This window comes from Seriola dumerili, unplaced genomic scaffold (assembly GCF_002260705.1).
Source record: "Seriola dumerili isolate Sdu_G_001 unplaced genomic scaffold, Sdu_1.0 BDQW01000413.1, whole genome shotgun sequence".
NCBI classification, from domain to species: Eukaryota; Metazoa; Chordata; class Actinopteri; order Carangiformes; family Carangidae; genus Seriola; species Seriola dumerili.
Window position 1 is genome coordinate 812,802 of NW_019174668.1, and position 25,064 is coordinate 837,865.

The 25,064-nt window shown below is 45.5% G+C and overlaps 1 protein-coding gene across 1 annotated transcript in view; it reads right to left on the reverse strand.

Moving 5' to 3' along the window:
* cdon (cell adhesion associated, oncogene regulated) overlaps positions 1-25,064 on the reverse strand; it is a 40,802-nt gene that overhangs the window by 2,929 nt on the left and 12,809 nt on the right. The window contains exons 2-17 of the mRNA XM_022761499.1: positions 16,921-17,059; positions 15,397-15,675; positions 14,749-14,895; positions 14,164-14,307; positions 13,775-14,065; positions 13,412-13,681; positions 9,549-9,811; positions 8,814-8,988; positions 7,023-7,139; positions 6,191-6,394; positions 5,473-5,654; positions 4,391-4,496; positions 2,522-2,644; positions 2,070-2,261; positions 803-1,098; positions 569-648 (exon numbers count right to left, since the gene is read on the reverse strand). Of these exons, the coding sequence (XP_022617220.1) occupies positions 569-648; positions 803-1,098; positions 2,070-2,261; positions 2,522-2,644; positions 4,391-4,496; positions 5,473-5,654; positions 6,191-6,394; positions 7,023-7,139; positions 8,814-8,988; positions 9,549-9,811; positions 13,412-13,681; positions 13,775-14,065; positions 14,164-14,307; positions 14,749-14,895; positions 15,397-15,675; positions 16,921-16,993 (2,942 nt within the window). The 5' untranslated portion in view covers positions 16,994-17,059. The remainder of the gene's footprint in view (positions 1-568; positions 649-802; positions 1,099-2,069; positions 2,262-2,521; positions 2,645-4,390; positions 4,497-5,472; positions 5,655-6,190; positions 6,395-7,022; positions 7,140-8,813; positions 8,989-9,548; positions 9,812-13,411; positions 13,682-13,774; positions 14,066-14,163; positions 14,308-14,748; positions 14,896-15,396; positions 15,676-16,920; positions 17,060-25,064) is intronic.

Sequence of the window (25,064 nt, forward strand, 5' to 3'; positions counted from 1 at the left end):
AACAGTACTAGCAGGAGGGCAAATGTGTGTGTGCATGTGTGCGTGTGTGTGCGTGTTTGGGGCTGGTAGGGGTCACAAGCAAAGTAGAACACTTTGTCTCAGCTGTATCTTATGAAATATGAGTTGTGTTTAATTTTCTCTGGCCAGCTCGTCCCTGTGACATCCATACACCTCATCTTTTTCAGTTTTTTTAATCAAGTATCAGTGAAAATACAAAAAACCCAACAGTTTGGTTTACAAATTTTATATTTTATATTTTATTCCCACACAACCAAATGTTCTGCTGCAATAGGACAGGGATTACTGTGGTTTCTGGTTTGAGCATAGAGCTACAAATTCTACACCCAAATCCCTGAGTAAAAAACTGTCAATTTTCAGGTCTGACTTAAGCCTGCATTTTTATTTTATACATTTTTTTTCTGATGACAACCAATTTTTGATATTCAAAATAAATACAGATTACTTAGAAAAATAAAGACTAATATAATGTGAGCCACATGTCCACAACAAAGCAAAAGATATCCATAAACACAAAGCTCATTTGGATCAAAAAGACTTTTTCTCTGACCTGTTGTTGTTGCAGAGGTTCTGACAGCTCATACAATCAGACGACTCTGTTTGGGGAAGAGCTGTGTACATGCCTCCACCCTGACAAGAGATCAGAAACAACAGATTTAGCCAAACTAAACTGAATTTGTACCAAAGTAAAACACTGTACTTCATATAAAACTTGTACAGGATGAATGAGGCATCCAGCCTCGAGGTCCGGAGCACTTTGTGGTGTCTGAACTGCAACACTCACGTTATGGTGGTGGTGTGGGTGCGAGTGCTCGCAGTCTCGGGTGCTGTGGGGCAGGGTGCCATCGTGGCTGTGTGGGTGGCCAGGTGAGAACAGGCCACCGGAGCCGTTGAGCAGTGCCAAGCCATTGGGGAGTTTGTGGTGGAGGTGATGGCACCCTTGGGGTAACATGGGGCCGCTGTGCCCATAGCCCCCGTGGACACCCCCATTGATGCGGCTGGCGCCAGGCAGCGTGGTGTACTCGAGAACATGGCCGTTCATCTCTGCTGGCTGGTACAGGTAGCCGGGAGGGTCATACTCTACAGCAGAGAGAGAGGCAGAGCGGTGAGGACTGAGGGAGAGAGCAGGTTGAAAATCTGATCTAGTCTTGTTAAAAATCATTATACCTTGCTTGTTAACTTAGCTCGTTAACTAGCTAATCAGCCAGCAAATGAATTGGCCTTCGGTTAGCCTTTGAGCAAGACACCCAGCTGTGCTAACGATGCTAACGGGAGCATATGCTTGCCACAGTTATCAAACCAACATGCACAACAGTCTAGGCTCCACCCATGCTACAAGTCTTTCCCCATTTTTTTGGATTAGCCAGGAATTAGTCGGAGTCAGGCACTGCCAAAATGGCGACGGCGGAGCAGCCCACTCTGAGCTTCAGAACTGCTCTGCAGAAACCTATGGGTGTTGTCACAGAGGCTACGTACATCCATCTATATGTACAGTCTATGGTACAGACAGATGTTTTTCTACATTGGCACTGTCGAAATGTTATTCTAAACTAGCTTGTGTAAAAGTATTTGACACTGCACTTTGAGAAGTTTGGTTTCTTTTGAGGACTGAGGGCAAAACTGTAAATATTTGTCAAAATGAGATTATAAAAATATTGTTTAGTATCAGTAACAAAACTCAGGTTTCATGCTACCACAAAAAAAGCACCTGTGACGCAGTTTGAGCTTTTCTCCCAAATGTTTTAGCTACAAAACTGACTATTTACTGATCCAGCAGGTCTGGTAAAGAGTCCATCCAACAGTTTTGCAGGTACTGTGGGATCCATATCTGCACTATGAACACTTGGAATATGCTGCACAAGCCGTCCTGGGGCCAACTATCTTTAAATATGAGACAAGTGAAACAGAGTTAACTCTTTGTTTGTTTGTTGCTCCAGCAACACTCATTTCAGAGTGAGCACAACATATGAGGACATAAGATGGACACGTTATGCAACATCTTGCAGTGTTAGCAGCAACCATACATTTTAGTTTTTTTTCTATAAACTCACTGTGCATGTTGTGCTGCTGGCGATTCCTCCACAGGCACATGGCAATAAAAGCCAGCAGGATGAGCACCATCACTCCCAAAACACAGCCCACAATCAGGTACAGCAGTCCCCCAGGAGGGCTGGGCGGCTCCTGTGGATGGGGGCCCGGTGGGGTGATGGGGTGCTGGCTGGGCGAACCCGGGGACTGACGTGCTGCAGCACAGAGGGAGGAGGAGACATGAGAGGCAGCTTTTTACCCGCTAGCAGCACAGAGAAATAACACAGTGCCAAACTATAAAATGCAAGCTATTGTTGCTGGTGTCATAAAAGTCAGTACATTTATGTTGTGTAATTATGGCGATCATACCCATCATTAAAGTTACAGCCTTCGCAGAAACATGCCTGGATGTCTGATAAAGCGGAGGTTTGGTCGACACGTCGATTCTGATGCGGTACAGTTTGTGTTTTCTTACCTTTAGTCTCACAGATCATGACGTTGCTGTACTCGCTCTCTCCCCCATCATTAAAGCACTGCATCTTGATATCATAGGAGGTCTCAGCCTGGAGGTGTCCAATCATGTGCCACTGTTTTATAGCTGAGAAAGTAGGAGAGGAGGAGGAGGAGATAAAGGGGGAACAAACAAAGGTAAGAAACAACTTCCTCTTCAAATCAGTGTTGACTCACGTTGCGTGTGTAAATTCACACTCAGTATTCCCCGCCTTCTCCTCCACCTCTTCATGCCTCACACCGTCGTGGAGGTCATGTTCTTTAATACTCTCTCTCTCTCTCTCTCTCTCTCGCTCTCTGTCATTCACCCTCTCTCTTTGCTTCACCCTCCCTCTCCCCCTTGCCACCCTTCTCTCTTACTCCATCAGTCCCACGAGGGCCCAGACGGTGGCTTTACTCTAGATGAGCTCCATATATGGCAGCTTGATGTTTGTCCTGGCTTACCTCCAGTATTCCCATTCCACACACACGCACGCACACACACACACACACACTGCACACTGCACACAATCACACTACTACTGCGTGCTCTGAAATCACAGATGAGACGACAATCTCCAACTTGGAAATGCTACATTTCCAACAAATGAGGCTGAAATATGCTGCTGTTCTCGCTGTGTTTTGTTTAATATGAAGTATAATAAATGACTGCACATGTGTTACTTCTGCCCCAAGGTGGATTTGAACCCTTGTAAGTGGGACCACTAAAAATAAAAAACCTGCTGCTAAAGCTAAATCTCATCTGTGCCGTAAAAAACAGAATAATACAGAGGCTATGTTTAATTCACAAATAAACACCATTTTTTGTGCTCAGTCAGTTTTAAACAAGAGATGATCTAAGGAGCAGGCATGTAGGGCCGGGTGCTGAGCCTCAGTACTGACTGAAACGTGTCTGAATCACTGAGAATCAAAAACAGCCATACACAGACATATATTATTCATAAACAAAAAAAGGAGTTATATAGAAAAATGTGTTTGTATTCCTCAAAGTATGGCACTAAAACTAAAGAAAAAACACCTGGACATTTTCAAATTATTGTCAAGTTTTAGCAGAAATGTGAAATATGTGAATATATTAATTTTTTTTATGCTGTAGTTGGTTCTAACACTGAACTGGCTGAAAAGTGTTTAGGTGTCTAGGATACACATTACTGTTCTTCTTCAACAGCATTTGAATAATCATCATCCTCATAATTACACACTGAATTACAATCATTGAAATCCAGTGGAAACACGGTTTTATGTTTCCTGACATCAAGACAAAAAAAACAAAAAAAAAACAAAACTGAAAAACTAAATTCAGTCAAAAACCTTCTGACTGAATTTAGTTCTGACACATCTTTGACCTACAAATCACCAAAACAGTGCCGACTGGGAACAAACCCCTGCACACATTTGTCTCCGACAGTGAGGAGGCTGTGGAACGATGTTAAAGAGTTGGGCAGAGTAAAAAGACATCCCTCTTTCCTTTCCAGTACCAGGCTCCACTGTTAGCATTCCACCCAACAACCTGAGCCCCTCTGCTTTGGCCGTGCTCATATTTCAGCTCTGGCCCATTAGTTGGCAACCATTTATTAAAAACAGATTTCAGAAAGCCCTGCTGCCCAGGGACAGCTCTCTCTATAAATCAAGCAGCAGAAATGCCCCTCTTCACTACACCCCTCTCTTTAACGCTGAGTATCCATTACCCTTCCAACTCCCAGTTTATCTGCACAGCGTGAGCTTCACGTCCGGCACCGGATGAGGCTGTCGACAAACACTCCACACCAGCTACACACTCAATTTGCAGTGGAAACGCACACACGCAAACATGAAAAATTGCATTGCAACTTACCATCGACCACATCCCTTTTGTAGTCGCTGTCATTGTCGCTGTCTGTGGGCCGGTAGTAAATGTAGAAACCTTGGATTGGAGTGTTGTTGTTACTCGAGGGACTATACTGCATGGGGATGGAAAAAAGATTATGTTAGACTACAGCAATCTGGTGGGCAATTATTATACAGAGAGAGGAAATTTTCCAGCAACTAATGGCGCTTGTTATCAGCAGATGTACCGGACTGCGAGCGAGCGAGATTGTGATTGCACTGTCTGTCTGAAGTTCAGGAAATAATGAGACTGACTGAGGTTAAGTAACTGCGGGGAACTATCTGCATCCATCTGCAGCTCCAACTGTTGTAGGCAGGAGAAACAGCTTTGAAGAAAAACATAGACGGACGGGGCCTCTTAATCTCTGTTAGAGCCGAGCTCTAATCAGCACAGCCGCTCAATTAAAGGTCTGATTGAGACTCGACTGCCAGAGAACCACCAGCGGCTCAACACACAGGTGAGCCAGCTGCAAAACACACTACATACTGTAAACCAGTGGTCACCACATCATTCTGCCACTGGCTGGTCTTACACAGTGGTCAAAAGTGACTTAATACTAGAGTTTTAATGTTCTTATACTTGTACTCCAGAGCTGCAAACCTGACACTTAACACTTGGGTTTGAGTCGGACTTAAGTCTTAAAAATGGAGGACTTGAGGCTTGACTTGTTGGCTCCATGATGTCATGAGACTTGAAACTTGAAAACAAAACCATTCAAGTGTCAAGTTCTGACCTTGTGAAAACACAGAGCAGTGTTAACACAGTCAGATAGGTATTAAACAAGCCAACACTTTATCTCAACAACTTCATTCAAAGGTAAAACTGGCAGTGAACGCATCTGAAATTCTAGCAATAATCCCTCATTGAACTGGAAAACTACGGTAAGTGCAGCAGGTCATACCTGTGCCAAGGCAGTTTGCCTTTGCTCCCAGAAAAGTTTGTTTAAAGCCTTTATGATCTTGTCATTGCCCCGTCTGCCTTCTTCCTCACGTAAAGGATCTATAAACTCCATTCATAGTAAGCGTAGTGTGTGTCAGTGGTGTACTCACAGTCCAGCGCAGCATGATCTGTGTGTCGCTGATGGCGTCCGTGGAGGAGATGTGAGGTCCGACCACGGGGCGGTCTGCCATACGCGGGCTGGCTTGCGGCACCTGATACGGCTTCGAGGGGATGCTGTGGGGACTCTCGCCGTACATGTTCATGGCTACGACGCGGAACTTGTAGGTGGAGCCTGAGAAAGGGATACAATGAGGAAGGCTGTGTTACGGTCCGGTGGCGCTGAGGAATGACTGAACGGCATCGGTAGGCATCTATCAATGAATCACAACCGGTTATGGTGATGCTCAAGTCTGAGCTTCTGAGTCATTTTAGTCTCATCATTTAGCTGAAGATGAGAGGTAAGAAGTGTAAACAAATCTTTGCTGCTTTGCTTGTGGAAGATGACGATGTATGCTTTGAAATCTTTGGGACAACAGTTGTCAGTCACTCATGAACTAAAACAGTCAGATATCAGCTGGATGAATGAGTCAGTCCTGTATGCAGCAGTGAGACAGGCAACATCAGTCTGGATTAAGGCTGACTGATCAAAATCTAGGCGGGAAAATAAAGTTAAAACAGACTAGTCACTGGATTATGACGACTGGTGTTTTTTTTTTTTTTCAGTTTTTCTCATTCGGCGAAGGATCAAAAAACCCTTATCTGGGCAGAGGAATCACGTCACGCTCCACTGGACTGTAAAGAAAAGTTTTCAACTATGTGAAAACTCACCAGGCTCCAGGTTGCGAACTTCCACAGACAGTTTGAGAGGCGAGATGTTATCCGCAGCCACAACCCACTCTGCGCTGCGGCCGCGCCTGTACTCGACGCGGAAGGCCGTGATCGGAGAGCCGCCGTTCGCCCTCGGGATCCAGGTGACATACACCGAGCTTTCGGTCGCCATGGAGATGGTTGGGCGATCGGGGGCCTCGGGCACTGGGACAAAAAGGGACAAACTTTGAGTGGTGCAGACTTCTGTGAATCCAATTACAAAAACACACAGAGAAGCAATGAGAACTGGCATCGCCGTGTCCCATCTTCAGGAGAGGATGGAACAAGTTCACAGAGGCAGCAAAGAGGACAGAATACACATCACAGTGAAGTGGCATGCCATGGAAGAATGTGTACTTACTGCCTGAGCTCTTAGCCACAAAGTTAGAGAGGGCAGGAGAGAGTGAGAGACGGAGGAGAGAGGGTTAGTGAAAAGAATAATGTGCGTTTCAGCTTGTAATTCGAGTAAAACATGCACACACGCGTACACATACACACACACACACACACACACACACACACTCAGATGTGACCCTAAAGTTGTGTGAAATCTCTCAGCTTTCTGCTTACAGCATCCTTCATCCATAGAGTCATTACAGGGTGTCAACTATCGCTTCACAAGAAACAACGCAGACCACATCTAAACATCAAGCTCAGAGATCGACTCAGCACGGTCTGGTCATGAACTATCGACGCGACAGAAAGCCCCGTTAGAAACATCCCACAGTCAACATCTGTGCACAGGGCAGCAGCTGCAGCAGCAGCAGCAGCAGCAGACTGTGTCTACATTTACCTCTGTCATGTATGATGACTCCAAAGTGTGTGTTGGGGGTTTTGTCCTCCGGAGCTTTGGGCGGCATCGAGACGACGGGAGGCTTGGACGGATTCTTGTTGGAGGAGGTGCTCTTCTCTGAGAGAGAGAGAGAGGAAAAAAAGAAGAAGAAGGGCTGGGAGTAAGAAAACAAGGCGCGACAGGTTTTCAGGGCTATCAGTTCCACCAAAAGCACATGGAACAGCTCCGGATGTTGGCTCTGAAATCTAAAATTTCCTCCCTGGGTTTCAGAGCTGTACTGGTTTTATCAGGGTGGGGTTCAGGTTTCCACTTGACAACTCCTGACAGCTTGGAGGAGTGTGTATCCAAAAACAGAACAGTCACATGAAACTTCATGATAATTATATTAAGCAGATTCTTAAGTAAAGATTTAAAAAAAAAACATCAATTTAGCAGAAGCAGTTGTCACTGAGGATACAGAGTTTCTGTTCTGGGTATTTGGAGGTTTTTAATGTCTGCAGATTAAGAGTAATTACATGTGGGGGCTTTTTAAGACTCTTGACTGATATTTTTTTCCCCTCCATATTTTTTTTTTATTTGACTGTTTTAGAGGGAAAAAGTATTTGGATTCAGTATTATATTGCTGTCAATGAAGAAGAGGTTTTGAAACAAGCATCATTAAATGAGATCTATTTCACAGAAAACTGAACAGGTGAATTAATAAATACAGTTTAGACCCAAAAAATTCACAGACCTTTATGAAGATAAGTCAAATATTTCTTAGGAGGATGACGTTGGCAAACTCTGAAGCCACATCTGGACATAAGAGCCTGGTTTTTGGACTGGGTGGCATTTCTTTTTCTTTTTTCTTTTTTTTTTTAGTTCAGGACCATTTTGTGAAACAACCACCCTTAGGATACAATCATATCTGTGGTTTTTGGCAGTGTTTTACATACTTCTGACTGGGGAACATTTTTTTCAACCCTGCTGCAGTACAGCATTATTGTTAGTTTTCAGAACATTTGCGGTTGTTCTTATTTTTATTTGTCTAAAAAGCACAAAAACCTCGATCATTATGATTGCATCAAGGACTATAACTGGATATTGGATGTGATGGGCGTAGTTATTTAAAGAAATAATCTCCTTTAAGTTTCACTGTGTGGCTGTGTGCGATACATTTTTAATCATCTAGCAGTTATTTAGTGATGAAGTGTGATAACTTCATGCTTTGGTGGATCCACTTCTCCTCAGCCTCTCTCATCATCTGCTTCTACTTCAGTTATTGATCTTTCTCAGTCCACAGTAACTGTGACCTGACTTCATTTCGCTCAGCGCTCGAGCCAAACGTTATCGTGGCTGAAAGTACTCTGTTGTGCTTCCTCTTCTATAAATCACAAACGTAATGTGATTCTGCAGGGTTTGCTCTGGAGGTAGAAAACACAGTGAGATTCGCTGCTATTGATGGAAAAAACGAAGCATGTTTCATTTCTGACATGTGTCATAAATGACTTCCTGAACTTCTGCTGAATGTCAGTGTAAAATGTTGAGTCATGAAATGAGCAGATGCTCTTTAACTCAGAGGAAGTGACACCAAAACCTGACATTTACTGTTGATGTTTGAGGCAGCTGAAAATTTTCTTCGTTCTCTTGAAGCTTTGTTGGAAAATGTGGAATGTGGTGTCTTCCAGCGGTCAGTTATTCCCAGGAATATGACAAGAAACACTAAACAGCCTAATGTTAGACTGGTAATAACTGTTATTTTAACAGTGTCTGAGTGTGTTTGTGCACGTTTGAGCCAGAGGTTGGACTGACCCTTGCCGGTGCGGAAGGTGAGCATGGCTGGCTGGCCCTCGCCTGCTGTACTTCGAGCCACCATCAGCACCTCATAGAGACTGGAGGACTCCAGCTCCGACAGCCGCAGGGTCTTCTCGCTGCCAGGGACACGAACTGTATGCCAGCTCCCCACCACTGTTCCCATTTCATCGACCTGACACACACACACACACACACACACACACACACAGACACAGACGCAGACAGACGGCCACACACACACAGAGAGACAAATACAAACACATGACTCAAAATGACAGAGAGAAAAACAAAATCATCTGTCGACCCATAATCCTCCACGGTTCAGCCTCTTTCCGAGCCTGGACGACGACAGGGAACGGCCTCACAAACAATGCCTTAGAGATTTCTGTCACAGTTTCCAACTCCAGCAAAACGGAGCCCTGCTGCCAACAAAGTCTTAACTAGTATCGCTGAAGTTTTTATAGTCAGAGTGAGCTTATTACTGAAGCACATACAGGATTTTAAAGAGGAAATGACCAACGTTCAGTCAGCCCAGCCCTGGCCCTACCTTCTTTATTTAATGGAATAATTACATTCGCCCATTCTCAGCTGGTTTAATGTGAAACACTTCAAGGAAAGGTCATGTGTTTGTGGTAAAACTGAAATCAGTTTTTTAAGACAATGGCAAGAAATAAGTGAAATGTGGCGCATGCTATTCCCCACCCCCACCCCCCCCACCCCCCGCCCTCTCACCTTACGGTACTTGACAAAGTAGGCGATGATTGGACTGCCTCCATCACGGCCCGCCCTCCACTCCAGATCGTACATGTCGGGCTTGTGAGTCTGCGGCGGGCTGGTGATGATCGGCGCCTCCGGAGTAGGACGCTCACCGCTCCTGTCAGCTGGCAGGCTGACTGTGTCGCCCACGCCGTCGTCGTGGCCCTCGTCGCTTTGCATGGACGGGAGAGATGGTGAAGCCTCCAGCAGCACGGCGGCAGTGGAGCCCGGCTGGGAATCTGTCAGTGAGCAAATGTGAAATATAACTGAGGTCTGACGACACAAACAGATCACAGTTCAGTCGCATAAACAATAGTTTTAAAAGCAATATTCCCTCAGTATTTATAAAATACTGTCGTCAGGTTTCACCATTCTTTCTTTTTAAACAGCCTGTCTGAGATGTGTAAAACACAATCAATAGTCTCATTTAGGCGAAAAAATAAAGCTGCTTCTATGCAAACATTTCTTTGTCTAGATAAAATTATACTGACAAAAAAAATGTCTCAATATTTAGAGCAAATGTCTGAACCTCACTTGTGTAACGTTATCCACGTGTAAACATCTTCACAAAGACTGATTCTAGATTTGTGAGATAAGACGAGCATTTTATGTAAGTCTTTGGAAGAAACCATTTCATTTTGGGATAATGCAAACAAAACTTCCTGCGAGTGACAACCAAGCAGATTTATTTAAGTTATTGAAGGTCCATATTTTGCACTTTTCCTGTGTTTCATTTTAAGTATTGATCCATAAGAAGATATATTTATGGATTTAAGAACCAAAAACCACCTCAATGTAGTTTTCATCTCCTCTCTCAGGCTTCTCTCTGGTGCAGATTCCAGGTAAACCAAATGGTGCAAGGTTGGACGGTGGGTCCGGGTGGGCGGGGCTTGGGGCGGTGACTGACGGCTAGATTTAAGGCTCAGTTTCTGAATACGGACTGTGTGATTTTCTTTGTGGACTGAGCGCTTTGATACTTTCACAGTATTAATGTAGAACTTAGACCTGATTTATGATCAAAAAGGAGATGGCAAGCTACCTTTATAGAATATGGGACCTTTAAGTAGTTTAGTTATTGCAATCAATTTTTAAGCTCTAAAACATTTTTATTTACATCCCTAAATGTAAATGATCAATCATATATGAACACTGCAAGTTAAAAAAAAAAAGATTCTAATTAACATCCTCTATTTCCTGCTAAAGATAACTGTATATAATTCATTTGACAACATATTTTTACTGTGAATATTTAGCTGCTTTATTGAGAACTTGGTTCTGCTGAGTTTTGGACGCCCATTGCTGGAGGAAGCGCCGTGTAATAAAAGCTGAAGCAATGGCACCAGTGTTACTCAGTCAGTGACTAACAGAAGTGGCCCTCCAGGTCCACACAGGACAACCAGTGCTGGAAAGTTTTACATTTGGAACAAGCCTTTGAATCTACATAAAATAACAAGAAAAACCTGGATCTCGCCAGCACTACATAATCATGCTTTGTTTGTTTTTCTCATTAAATCTTCACCAGAGCCAGAGAAGTCCACCTGGGCAAATCATGCGAGCTGGGAGCCTTATTATGGCCGAAGCCGGTTTGGCAGAGCCCGGGTGGAATTTTTCACAGACCTTTGGAGGACACACAGCAAGGCCCACGAGAGCAGGAACCTCTGGACTCTGAGCCACACCGCGGAGGTCAAAGAGCAACATAATTGAATATCAAAATCTAAACATGTGAATAAGGAGGTTAAAGCAGCGAGGCTGGCCACAGGGTCACGCTGCAGGATCCTGGGTCCAGTTTCGGGGTGTTTTAGGTGTGTGCGGCACTGGTTCACTTTGTAAAACAAACAGGCCCGGAGCTGGTAACACTAGACCTGATCCTGGGACTGTGGCCAGCTGCCACACATTCCACACGCCAACCATTAAAATACCAGAGAGAATCAGACCCCAGCTCTACACCCAGTCCTACACACTCTCCTGCTCGTTCCCTCCCTCGGCCCTCCAACGCTCTCGCCTCTCCACAGCTCTGACTCATAGCCTAACCACAGACGGGGCTCCTCCTCCACAGACACTGATGCAGGAGGAGGCAATTAAGGCCACGGCACCCTCATGATGGAGAGAAGCGATATATCTCCAGTAAGTGCTACTACACCTGGACAGAGAAACCCTGCCAGGTCCTTCCCAGAAAAGGTCAGTCCATTAGAGGAGAACACCTGGGAGTAAATGTGATAGTAAATCACCAAGGATTACCAGCAGAGACAAGAGCCTCAGATTAGACAGAGCTTTACTTATTAGGGGAAAAGTCAGTGTATGTTTTTATATTGCAAAAGTGATAGCTCCTTCCTGATGTAGCAAAGATTTTACAATTAATCTATCAGCTGTTGTTTCAAAGTCAAAACGTCTTCAAAAGACATCCAGTTTTCAATGATTTTAACAAAGAGAAGCACCAAATCTTCAAATTTCAGAAGATGGAACCAGTGTATGTTTTGGCATTTTTACTCAATAAACAATCTATTAATCAATTATCACGACTGCTGATTGATTTTCTGTCAATCACCTGATCAAATCATCTTTTTAGCACTAGTTGCTGCTATAGTGTGGCTGTTAGCTTGACCATTTGGGAGCAGGGGGAGCACAGTGTGTGTTGATGGGAACGACAGGGAGGAAACATCCAATCACATGACAGAATAAGAACAACGCATCTCCCCTGTGGTACGTCCCACTGAACGGATGGAAGCAGTGGGTTGTCACGGTGATGGAAACAACGATACCAAACATAAAACCAAACATATTTCAGAGTGCTCTCCGTGATGAATTACAATAACAGACTACACACATCAATGATACTGTTTACTTTGAATGTGAAGGGCATTCGATAAGCTCCGGTGCCTGGTACCTGAAAAACAGGTGAACACAAACTGACCTCAGAGTGTTTACCTCTGCTGGACACATCCTGCTTATCAGCTCCACGCTCTGTTTTTGTTTCTGCTGCAACAGATATTAAAGCTCATTCTTCTTCCCGTGGTCTGTGGAAGGGGAGCAATTGTTTTGCAGTGAACTATCCTGATTTTGTCTGATTCGCACTCCCTGTGTACCACATGTAGCCGTATTAATCACTCTGCAGATAGAGGGGCGAGCTGAGGAATGGGGCCCTGGCGTATAGCGTTTGGGGGATTTGGGGGAGAGTGGTGGGGGAGGGTTGTGATGTGTTAATAAATAAAAGGCAGTTGTGTATGATGTTGACAGCTGGGTGGTCTGGTCCTCGTCATAACCCTCCACGGCTACTCCTTACATTCCAGCGTCCGGGGGCTTATCCCCGACGGCGTGCACAAAGCTCACTCTCACGCTCAAGCTCAGTTCAAGGCTCAGGAGGAGGGCGGCCTTGGCCAAGCCTCTCCTACCAGCCTCAGAAAAACACACACACACACACACACACACAGAGCAAGGACTCCCTGCAGATACTGTATGCGCAGGCCCACAGAGACCATGCCTTAACCCTTTCTAACACTAGCAAGAATTTCTGTAACACAACTCACACAGACTCATGTCGGAAGGAAAAGTGTTGCTCAAACCTAAAAAACTTGGTTTTTCGTTTTAAACACAAAATGTATTTTGGACAAAAACAGGCTATTTGACTGGCTCTGTGAAATTGTCTTTTTTCACTATTTTTCTGACATGTTATAGACTAAATGTTTGATTGTTTAGTTAAAGAAAACCACCGTGCCAAACCTATGAAACAGAAAAGTGTCTCGGACATTCCATTATTTGTTTCCTGCCTTCTGTAAACCCACAATAAATAATACAATAAACCCAAACAACACATAAGTAGAAGATAACTAATGGATACGTACCTGACTGCGTTGTAAGCGTTCCATATGAATGTGCCGACCCAATGCCGTTGTCCAGCAGACACTGATAGACGCCCACGTCCTGCGGTGTCACACCTGTAATAACGAGTGAGGACCCAGAGATCTGAAAGCGTTGCGTCAGGGTGATGGGGTCAGCGTTGAACAGCCACGTGATGTTCGGGGAGGGGTTTCCTCTTGCTACGCAGGTAAAACGAGCAGAGGAGCCAGGAGAGACGAGCTGGTTGTTCAGGCCCTCCAGAACAGACGCCGGCTCTGTGGAGGACAGGACGAAAAACATTAACCCCACCCCCATCATCTGCTGCAAAGACTCTCCATGTAACTTCTCTTTCTTCGTCTCTTTCTCACCAAGAACATTCACAGTGTAGTTAGCGCTGATCACAGTCCCCTGCTCCGTCTCAGCAGCACAGGTGTAGCTCCCTTCATCACTCCTCGTCACCATCACAAAGACCAGGTTGTTGTGCTGCCGTTGGTGAAAAGGCCCCGGTGTGACCTCCTTGCCGTACTTAAACCATTTGGCTGCCGGTGCAGGGCTACCGGACACGATACATTCCAGCGTCAGCGGCTGCGACTTCTGCACCAGAACGGTCCTTGGGGCGGTGGGGTAAACTATCCGCACTGAGGGGGAGGAGTCTAAATCTAAAACACACAAACCCACTATGTTAGTAGAAGATAACAGAAAACATGACTGACACAGGAAAACTCCTGAATCTTAAATTAAGCGTCATCAGACTTACCTTTCACTGACAGCTTGGTGCCATGAGGCTGCACGACGGTTTTCCCGGTAACAGGGTTGAAGGCACCACATTTATACATGCCCTGGTGCTGGACTGACGCTGACATAATCTGAAGGTTTCCAGATGGAAGAACTAAAAAGTCACCTGAAAAGAGGAAGATAAAGCAGTCTCAGTGATAACACAGACAATGGATGAATTCTTGAATCATGCTACATGTGATTAATATCAGGCGATATTAGGTATGAACGATATTCAAAAAAACAAATCGTACACAATTTTAGTTGGAATGGTCATTATTGCATTTCATTTTCACTGAAAAAAAATGTAAAAAAGGATTATGATGTGATTTTTTGGTCCTTCACGTCTGGAGAATATGATTTGTAGGTCGGGGCGTCTCTGTAGCACCACAATCTTTCATTTATGGTATATTATAACACATTTTACCTTTATACAATACAAAAAAAAATGCAGCCCCTGCAATTTGCTGTTGTCTCATTTTGTATAGAATCACATCATTAAACTCTAGTCAAAGTCGTCCCTCAAAAAATAAAAAAGAAACTGCACATTTATTCAGTGGTTTCTTACCTGTTGACTCTTCCATCCACTCCCCTCGCACTCTTAGCCTAGGAAGGGCTGGAGGGACGCTGTGCGGTAGAGGACACTCTATAAGAACAGCGCTGCCTTCCTGCACTGATAATGACCGCCGTCGGCCATCTTCATATTCTGAAATTTCTGCACGGACAGAAAAAAACACATGATTTCTTTAGTTAAACTGACTTTCTGTGCAGAATAGGAGACAGCCAATACACACCGAGTATGAGTGTAGTCAAGAACGAAGGCCAACAGCGCTACTTGAGAGTTGAGCTGTTTGTGTTGGATCACTGGGTTTGTTTATTGTTGCAGTGAGTGATTCTATTCAGCTTGATACAGTTGCAGATCGGGGTCAACCCCTTTGGTGTAGTGTCCAACAGCAAGCAGCATCCCAGCAGGAACATAACACACTACACAGGAAAGCCCAAAGCTCATTAAGGATACCGGTCAAGAGGCATCTGGAAGAGTGCCCGAGTAAAAACTCCTACTGCTTCCTTCCCCTGCACCACTCAGCAGCAGGCAGCTGAGGAAAGGCTTTCTCTCTAAGTGTTCAACACTCACAAAATGGCCTTCCTTTTCTCAAGGCAACTTCCTCTCTTTCTTTACCCGCCTGCTTTGAAGTGAGTAGAAGTGTGCACCGACCTGCTATGTCCACACGCGCCAGGCGACTGGCGATGGCCGGCCCGTGGTCCAAGCGTGCCACACACTGATAGACGCCAACATGGCTGGGCTTAAGGGAGGAGATGGTGAGGGAGCCCCTGTTGAGCTCCACGCCAGGGAGGGTGTCCCGGGCCAGTGGACGGCCTCTGAAGCGCCAGGAAACCGCAGCTGATGGAGGACTTACTAAGCAGTGCAGATGAGCTACAGAGCCTTGACTCTGAACCAAGGAGGCGGGCTCAGAGCTAAAGGAAGGATATTGAGCTGGTGAGGAGACAAGAGCAAAGAAAAATAGGTTCAGAATCTTCAATCAGTAATTTTGTCATAGATGGTTCGTTAGATCAAATTAAAAAAAACATGCAACACATCCTCATGCAGATATATTTTTGCCTCCATCCAGAACAATACAATGGAGGTGCTCAAAGAAAACCACAAGACACATTTCTCCTGGCTTTGAGATGAGTGAGAAATAGTGAACTGACTCTTTAACTGTGCAACGTCTCAGGTTCTGGGAGATATTAGCTGTGTTGTTTTTGCCATACAAATTGAAAACATCTATTTTGAGTAAAACCATGTTGCTAGCGCCGATGTCTTCATCCTGATTACGTTTGATCTTCACAAAGCACCAGCCCTGTTTTGCCTGCTGTGATGGCTATCAAGCTAACCCTTCCTGCTCCTGTAGTGGACCTGCCCCAACACCTGATGTTTTCAACTGAAATTAGTATCAAAAAAGTCACAAATTATTACTTTAAAGTTGTAAGAATTAAATTTCTGCCCAGCTGGGAGCAGGAAACTAGACAACAAGCTGAAACCAACCCTGCACACACACAGCAACATTAGTCTTAATTTGGAGTTATGTTTATGGCCCCCTGGTGAATGCAAGTCCTTTTAGCTCTGTATTCGTCTTTAATAACTGCTGAAAAACAAATTTGGGTCTTTAGCTGCTGGATGATCCACTTTCTCTATTTGCTGAAAACAGCTCCTTGCTTGAGAGCGTAGTTTGTAGTCAAATATCAAGCTAAAACAGGCTAAAAGGCTGTGTCACTATGAGCAACATCTGTCACATTAAAGGTGTTGTGCTTCATTATTAATATAAAATATTTCTTCGTGGAGGTTTAAAGGTCCCATATTTTACACTTTTGTTGTTTTATTCCAAGTTTTGATATTGATAAGACGATATATTTGTTGTTTTAAGAACCAAAAACCATCTCAGTGTAGTTTTACATCTCCTCTCTAAGGTTTCTCTCTGGAGATCTAGTAACAACAGGTCAGTGAGCAAAGTGAGCAGGCTCTGAGCCTGGCTTTAATACTTTCACAATATTAATATAGCAACTAAAGACCTGCTTTAAAAAAAGAATTGGAAATCTCACTTTATACTGGACAAATATTCAAATATTCATATAAACAAATATTCATAGCAACTGTCACTTCTAGGAAGTTTACTTTTTTCAGGAAAAGAGATCTCATCACTTCCATCTCTACACAGCTCAAAGCACGACAACAACTTACATGAGCAGCTGATAAGCAGAGACTGGCTGAGACACAGCACAGTGGACAGGAGGACCCTTAGGCCACTGTCCATGGTGCACTTTGAACCCTGTCAGCAGCCGTGTTGCCCGGCACGAATACCTTCGTCTGTTCAGCAAACCTGCAACACACAGAGGAGATAAGAAACTCATGAAACCACAGCCCTGCCAGGAAACATGACAGCATGCACATGAGGGGAAGAAGAGGTGAGCCAGAAATAAACAGCAAAATAAGCAGGAGGGAGATTTCAGAGGCGGATCTGTGCAGGGGGGGGGATCCAGTAGGTTCCAAATGAATCCTATACGACAATCCTTCTAATCTTCACGACACATCCTCTTTACACACTCCTTGATCTCCACCTCCCACCCTCTCCTCTGACCCTTCTTCTCACCCACTTCAGTGTCTCCACGGAGGCTGGAATGTCCCCCCTGCTCTCTCCCACTGGGCTGCTGAGATCTCCCGCTAATGGAGTGGCTGTGGAGAGACTGTCGCCTCACTCTTAATATCACTCTCTTGTCACACTGTGTTGCTTCCTCATAGGTTCACTGTAGCCTGAAGTGCAGGCCCAGACACACACAGGGAGACAAGAGAAGAGCCAAAGTGAGAGACAGAAAAGGAGTGGAGGGCACGTAATTAGGAGCATTCCTCTATCCTTTTCAACCCGACCCCCTCCGACTGCGGCACCTCCTCCTCCTTTTTCTAAAAGTAATCCGGGCAAGCTTTGATCCCAGGTTGCTGGTTGGTAACCAGGGTTTGAGCCTGAGGCCAGCGGGACAATGGCCGTCCAGCTGTGATATTCACACTGGCGCTTCGGTGGCTCGCAGACGTTAGCGGAAGGGCCGACCGGGGCTGAAGGGTGGGTCAAATTAAAAGGATGATGTCTGGGTGGGATCAGTGAAGCTGAACAGGTTTCTAACCCTCATTCTCAAACCTAAACATTGTTGCATCTGCTCGACAATCGAGCGGGTCAATTTGTTTAGCCTCCTCTCGAGGTTGTGGTATGGTAAGTTGGTCGATTATTTTCATTATTGGTTAATCTGTTGATTACTTTTCTGGTGGAAACTGGCCAGCAGATGGAAAGGCGACCTCTTCAAATTGCTTTGAGCAGAATTTACAGTTTTATAAAAAAAAAAGACAAAAACAGTAAATGTGGAGAATCGAGAGCAAGCTAACGCTCTGAACTTTGCTTGATAAATGAACAACTGATCGACTATCAGCTGTTTCAGCATTAGGTGAGAGTGATGCCCGGCGGACGTTTGCTCATCTATGATCGAACCGATGAGACACAGATGCTTTATTCACGTTCTCACTCTCACTCTCTTCATCTTTCTCTCTTTCTCTGTGACAGAGGGCAACATGAGAGGATGAGGAGAGAAGAGGCAGGAAATAATAAACTCTCCCAGCTCCTGGCTCACGCCCCCTTCTCACCCTGAGGTCAAAGGTCAGGGAAGAGCAGAGAGAGAGGGTGAACCAGCGGGTGTCTGGTGGCTCTGGACCAGCCCCCAGAGGTCACCCCAAGCTCTCTCTGTTTCACTAACACACACACACACACGAACATTTTCTTTACACACATTACCAAACACTCCACACAAAACAAGAGCTTTGAAAGAGACATTAAGAGCCACTAAAAACAATCATGCTGCTTTCTCAGTAGTTCAAATTTCAGACTGAACAATGACAATCTGTAATTTTGACTGTAGGACTGAACATATCCTACATTATGTATGTGGTGTACGCTCCGCATTTTAGCCTCCAGTTTAAAGTGTGTGCATTCTCATTCGGGCACATCAAACCCACATCTTGCAGGCTAGCGTTTCTCCATCCCACGAGTTGCAACAGGCCCTGCACACTGCCCCCATGTCATCAGTGGAAACTATCTTTCTGTCTCTGCCGGAATAATGATATATAATTACAATAATTAACAACAGTGCTATAAAAATGCACAGCCAAGCGCGGGCACATTGGCACACGGAACGCTGAGAAACCAGAGCTGATTCCGTAACTCCCTCTCTCTTTATCTGCCGCTCTCTCTCTCTCTCTCTCTCTCTTTTACTTTAACCATTTACTTCCTCCAAGTGGGCGTAGCCATTGGGCACCACAGCCCCGACTGGGTGCCCTTGTGTAAACACACACACAGCTGCCTATCTGTCCCATCGATCTGGCGCAACGAGGAAACACAGGGGCATCATTCCTGCCTCTTATCTTGTTGGCTTTCCTCTGACATCCGCCACCATGAGGCCGCCTCACTGGAGACAGACACTGCGAGGATATCTTGTATCCCTCATCACAGAGAGTCGTCCTGATGCCGGCAGCGCTGCCTACACGGAACGGCAAGTCCTGCTTCCTCCTGAGCAGACGCCCGGACAAAAGCTTGGAGTGGCCCTTTAGCAAAGAGGAAGTCCCTGTCAAATGAAGTCCGATCAGCCATCTCCCCTGGTCCACTGTTGATCTCTGGCCAGCCCGCTCCCTCACTCCTCTGCTCTACTCAAAACTCCAGACTATACAACTTAAAAGGGAAAAAAAAAAAATCCTGTGTTCCAGATTTCCCCTTTCCTATCCCAAATCTGATCTTGTGTTACTCTCTGTTTTTGCACTTACGTTGGAGATGCATGGCCATTCTCGACCGGCTATAAATTGAAGAGACATCCTGCACACAAAACAGACGCTGCGCTGTTGAAAGCTGATACACAGACACAGGGACAGTTTATGAAAATAAATGAGGTTAGTGTCATTGAGTTCAAGTGGAAAAGTTCCTATTTTTTTGGGTGCGGGGGTTGACCCATGTATGTTTGGGAGATGTTTGACTGACACCTGGCTTAAGTGTGTGAAAGCGAGAGAAAACAGCAGACTTCTTAGACAGCTTGTATCTCTCTCTCAATCTTTGTAACTCAGTTTGTATTTGATCTGTCACGCTCTCTTCCAGAGGAATCCATAGTAGAGATCTACTGTTCTGTTGAGACGCAGAACCTTTATTTTTCCATCTTGGGAGTAATACAAAACTCAAGACACAGGAATAGCACCATCCATCCCCTTGTAGGACAAGAGAGATCCCCGGTGATGACACAGGAGAAAATAAACACACTGACAGGCTGCCCTCAGGGAAGGGAAAGGGGTTCGAGTTTTTGGGGGGGGGGGGGGTGTTAGCACCTGTGCTTCTTTTTAGGCCTCTTCGCTACAGGAACTACTTAAAGCCCCATCTGCCCCCATGTGGGGCTGGCCCATATCCCTGTCATATTGGGTAAACAGGGACAAAAGCAACGCGGCGGTGCATCAAAGACCTGGAGGGCAAAGGAAGAACAGGTCACAACTGGTGCTGGGCCTGGCCTCTCTGGCTTCACACGACTGCACAGCTGAATGAAAGCCAGCAGCAAACATCATGAAGAAGCCCCGGCGCTGATTCGATAACAGGGGCCGATCCTGACTGCTCCGACAATCAATACCACAGCAGTGTAAATCCAATACACTCAATAAAAAAAAAAAGAAAGAAAAAAAAAAAGAAAAAAGAGAGGAGATGTGACAATTGCGGCGGGACTGAATGAAGAGATTGGAGATCAGAGGTGGAGATAAAGACTTTAAGAGGTGAGGGAGCAGTGGGGTGTAAGAGAAAGAGCAAGTCTTTTCTGGTATGATGGTCTAATCTGACATGTGTGCTGAAGCTGATTCACATGCTATACCCCAAACCTGTCTGCACTCGCCCCACATCTCACTGACAGAGGATCTGCAGCACACACATTCCTCAGCTCCACAGAGAGAGAAAGAGAGAGAGAGAGCGACGGACACATAGAAAGAGACAGAGAAAGAAAGAGACACACACACACACACACACACACACACACACACACAACTGTTTGGCGACACATTACACAACACAGAGATGGGAGATAAATTCAAAAACAAGAAGATGAGAGGCCATGGGAAAAAAACGTAGGAAGAGAAACTAGGAAGAAAAGCTCTGTGGGAGAGAGGTAGAAGGAGACGGGGGTATAAAGAGGTGAAACATTCACAGTGAGGTGAAAAGTTGCCAAGCCTCGACTCATTTCTCCTCCCTTTTCATTTGGCTCAGAGATAGAGACGTACAGATAATGGCTGAGTTCGCATCCACGTCTGCCAAAACTGACTGATGATTCAGCCTCACTACATTCACTTCAGCCCAGAAACTCGGGAAGAGCCTCGGGAGAGAAGAGTCTCTAGGGACCATTATGGGCTTCTTCTATTGGTCTGGGTGAGCCCACTGAGGCAGCCCGGGGCCACAGAGGAAACTAATGAGTGGAAACGCTGGGCCTCTGGTATGGCCTAACTCTGTCTGATTAAAGACTGAGACGTTATTAAAAGTGGGACAGACTTAGACAAGAGGATTGAGCTAAAGAAAAGGAGAGAAGAGAGAAAGAGAGACATGATTTGGAATTAACTAAGGGACTTAGGAGGGTAAAGAAGAGAGGTTCCTTTTGTTTTCCCTTGAGACGTAAGGAGAAAATCACACTGGAGAGGTTCAGTCGATCCATAATAGAAAATGAGCGCCCTTGTCTGAACCTGACATCCTGCAGAAAGTTAATGCGAGTCTCCTCAGTAAGTCATTTAAACTGAGCGAGACTGCAGAAGACAAATGAGATACATCTTCAAGGACAGTCTGCTGTTAAGACACTGCTGTCTGTGTGTGTGTGTGTGTGTGTGTGTGTGTGTGTGTGTGTGTGTGTGTGTTGTGTATGTGTCTGTGTGTGGAGGACAGAGCATTAGCAGTCCGGGAGGCGAGGGGTGATGGCGGGGCCAAGCGGGTCCCAGAACTCGGCGACGCCGCAGCCCTGACGACAACACCGTGGTGTGGATCAGACGAGAGGAGGAATGAAAGGAGAGGCCCCGGGATCAGACAGTCACATCCCACAAAGCCCTGTTTACCAAGGACACACATACCCCCCACCTCCTCCCAACGCTCCGTTCACCAGAGCCCGACCCTCCCGAAGTGCCAGGGCCGGGACCTGGGAGACAGCGCTAATACTGCCCCGAGGCTAGTTGGCCGAGGACACAAACAAGGGAGCTGAAAGAGAGGAAGAGGAAAGGGAGGGAGGTAGAAAGGCTGAGGACGGAAGGGAGGAGAGAGTGGGGACTGAATGGTACAGTATGCAAGACCCATCTTAATTGGAGATTGTTCTGCAATGTCTTGTTTTTCCTGGGAATCTGTGAGAGGTGGGGGGCGGGCTGGCGGGCGGAGAGGTACGGTTGTTTCCCAAGGTCCTGAACAGCGGATTAACCACAGGGGCGAAACTCAATAGCGGCCTCGGACACTGGAAACAGATCCCCGGGTATCGCCACCATACAAAGTCCACCTCGAGACCTTTTGCAAAGCGCATGTAACTAACAACCCTTCCCCATTTGTCAGAACTCTCTGGGCCCTTCCGGCTGATTTCACAGGCCTTTCAGCCCACAGGGAACGTCTGTTCAGACGAAAAGGTAATTCTGATGGAAAGGAGGAATGCACAAGAAGGCCCTCTTGCCCGCAGGGTGTGTTATAACACTGATTCCAACATGTGCCAAGAGTCTGATTCATCACGCCAGGCGAGAGGGAGGTGGGATTGTGCAGCCGTGGCACCGGGGCAGAGGAGGCCACAGATTCACATTCCTCAATATCAGCCTCAATTAGGGAGATGAGAGAAAAAAAAAAAAAAAAAAAAAAAAAAAAAAAAAACACACTGATGGAAGGGAGGAAAATGATCCAAGTTTGTCAAATGTCCACCTTCTCCGGGGGAGTCCAGACACTATCTGTGTTTTGAAATGTTTGCCGTGTCGGCTGTGAACTATGGGCATGCAGTGAGCTGATCCAGCTGCCCCACCCCTTCCCCTCTCCCCTCGGTGCAGTCTCCCGTCCCTCCCCAACTCTCCTGGATTCCATCACGCTCTTGTCTCTCCGGCAACAAGCAGCAGAGACGCAGACAACAGTTTCTGTTCAGTCTCCTCCTGATAGGTCTCTGGCTGCCGACCAAAAGCACTTTCAAACTAAAACATATATTAAATAATGTAATTTCAAACATGTGCACAAAAACAAATTGGCAGAGAGTCCAAACAGATACTAACAAGAAACTGTTTTACACAGTGAGGATTTAAAACCAAGCGGGAATAAAGTAATTTGGGTTACTTTAACAGGGCGTGTTTGCCTTTTCTTTGTTTGTTCACTGGAGACGCCTGAGAAAGAAAATACGCTTTTTCATTTCTCAGAATGATAAATGGGACTCTACAAATATAATGGAGGGATGGTCATATATATTCAACAGAGGTGGGGGTGGGGGGGGTCGGGTCATGGCGACAGACAGCCTTGCCTGCATAAAAGCCTGAGCTCCACAGTTCGCCGGCAGAACAAAAACAAACACATGTAAAAAGGTTAAAATATAATTAGTTCTTCTCACCAATTCCCACAAATCTCTTGCAATAACCCAAACAAAACACACCAGCTGTTCTTGTATGTACAAGTCTGAGGACCCAAGATAAATACCAGTCCCAAACAGAGTGTGTAAACGCTTTATTTAGTTTGTCTAAATGTTTATCCGTCTCGCCTTGTAACACTCCACGCTTGTTGTGCGGCAATCAAGTGATCGCAAAACAAACTTGTGGCGATACACGAACGTACACGAACGTACACACACACACACACACACACACACACACCACCACACATCATCTGAGTTTTTTCACTTCTGGCTCATGGTCAAATCATAAAAACCTCTCAGACATGTTTAGGGTCGCGGGCGCTGGGCTCAACGCAGAGGCGCTGGAGGTGAGAAGAGCTTTTGGCAGATGACGTATATGTGCCACGATGGGGCCAAGAAAAACACAACTTCATGACAACAGCCAAACACAGGAATAATCATAGACACCGTGGCGCATGTTAACTCGGTGCCATTTCTTTGTGCAGGTTTGTGTGACTTTGCTTCCGTGTGGAGCATCACAAAGAGATGACGGCGATTCATTTCAACAGATTACGTGTCAGTCAAAGCAGAAATGTGTTTCCATCCATCACAAGGCAGAATACACACAGCTGAGTATCTGCTCCATCTCAGACACTCCAGAACAATGTCAAGAAGGCCGGACCGACCATACACGACTTAAATTCCTCCACTCACTTTGGATATCTTCTAAAAAAATAAGGGGTTCCATTGCTCCCTAAGGGGCCACATCTTGGAGGAGGGAAGGCCCAAAATGGCACCCAATAAAACCACAAGTCTGGAGGCAGGCCAGGCGCAGCAGGCAGCCAGGCAGCAGCAGCAGCAGCAGTACCCACACTGCCTCACACTCTGATCTGTGAGAAAAACAGCCCTTCAAACAAGTAGCCTGTTTGTCAGCCGGAGGGGAGTGCCAGCCACTAGTTTTGCCTTAATATAGTCTTGCTGACCTTGCGCTTGGCTTTTTCAAACAGCGCACACATTCTGACAAAAAAAAAAAAAAAAAAAAAAAACCCATGTCAGATGTGACTTATTGGTTCAACATTTTGAAATAGAAAGCTGTGGTTGCTCCGAGTTTCTAGAAGAAAAAGACTCTTTAACTCTTGGGGCCGCGCTGAGGCGACGGACTAAGTCAGGCATATTTAGTAGGGTCAGTTGCAGGAAGGGAAAAAGAAATGAATCTTGCAAACAGGAAAGACGCTGAGGAATGCAAAAAAAATAAAAAAATCCCCTCACATGTTCTGAAAAACTTCGCTGTGTGAGCATGTCAGCGAGGGTGGTTCAGAAGTTCACCCCCTGAAATCTTCCCAAGGCTGCGGAGTCATTAAGCAAAAAAAAAACTACACAGGACAATAACAATGCGGACAATGGTCTCATCGGTGTGTTTTGCTTGACAATGATGAGGAAATATAGTTGCTTTGGGAGAGAGGCGGCTGCCTGGATATAAAGTGCCACGTCGAACCCTCCTGGGGAACTTTTGTTCTCTCCCATACATGTGGTGTTCTGCATCATGTTTAAGGCACATTATTTACAGCTACACAAGCCAAAGAAACTCCCTCAAATGATTATGAAGCATATAATAAAAAGGCATCTAGAGAAAGTAACAGTGCAAACCATAAGAGGAAAAAAAAATGGTGCTTCTATGGAGCTGCAGGCTTGATGAAAAGAGCAAAAGACTATGACAGACTGCAAATGATC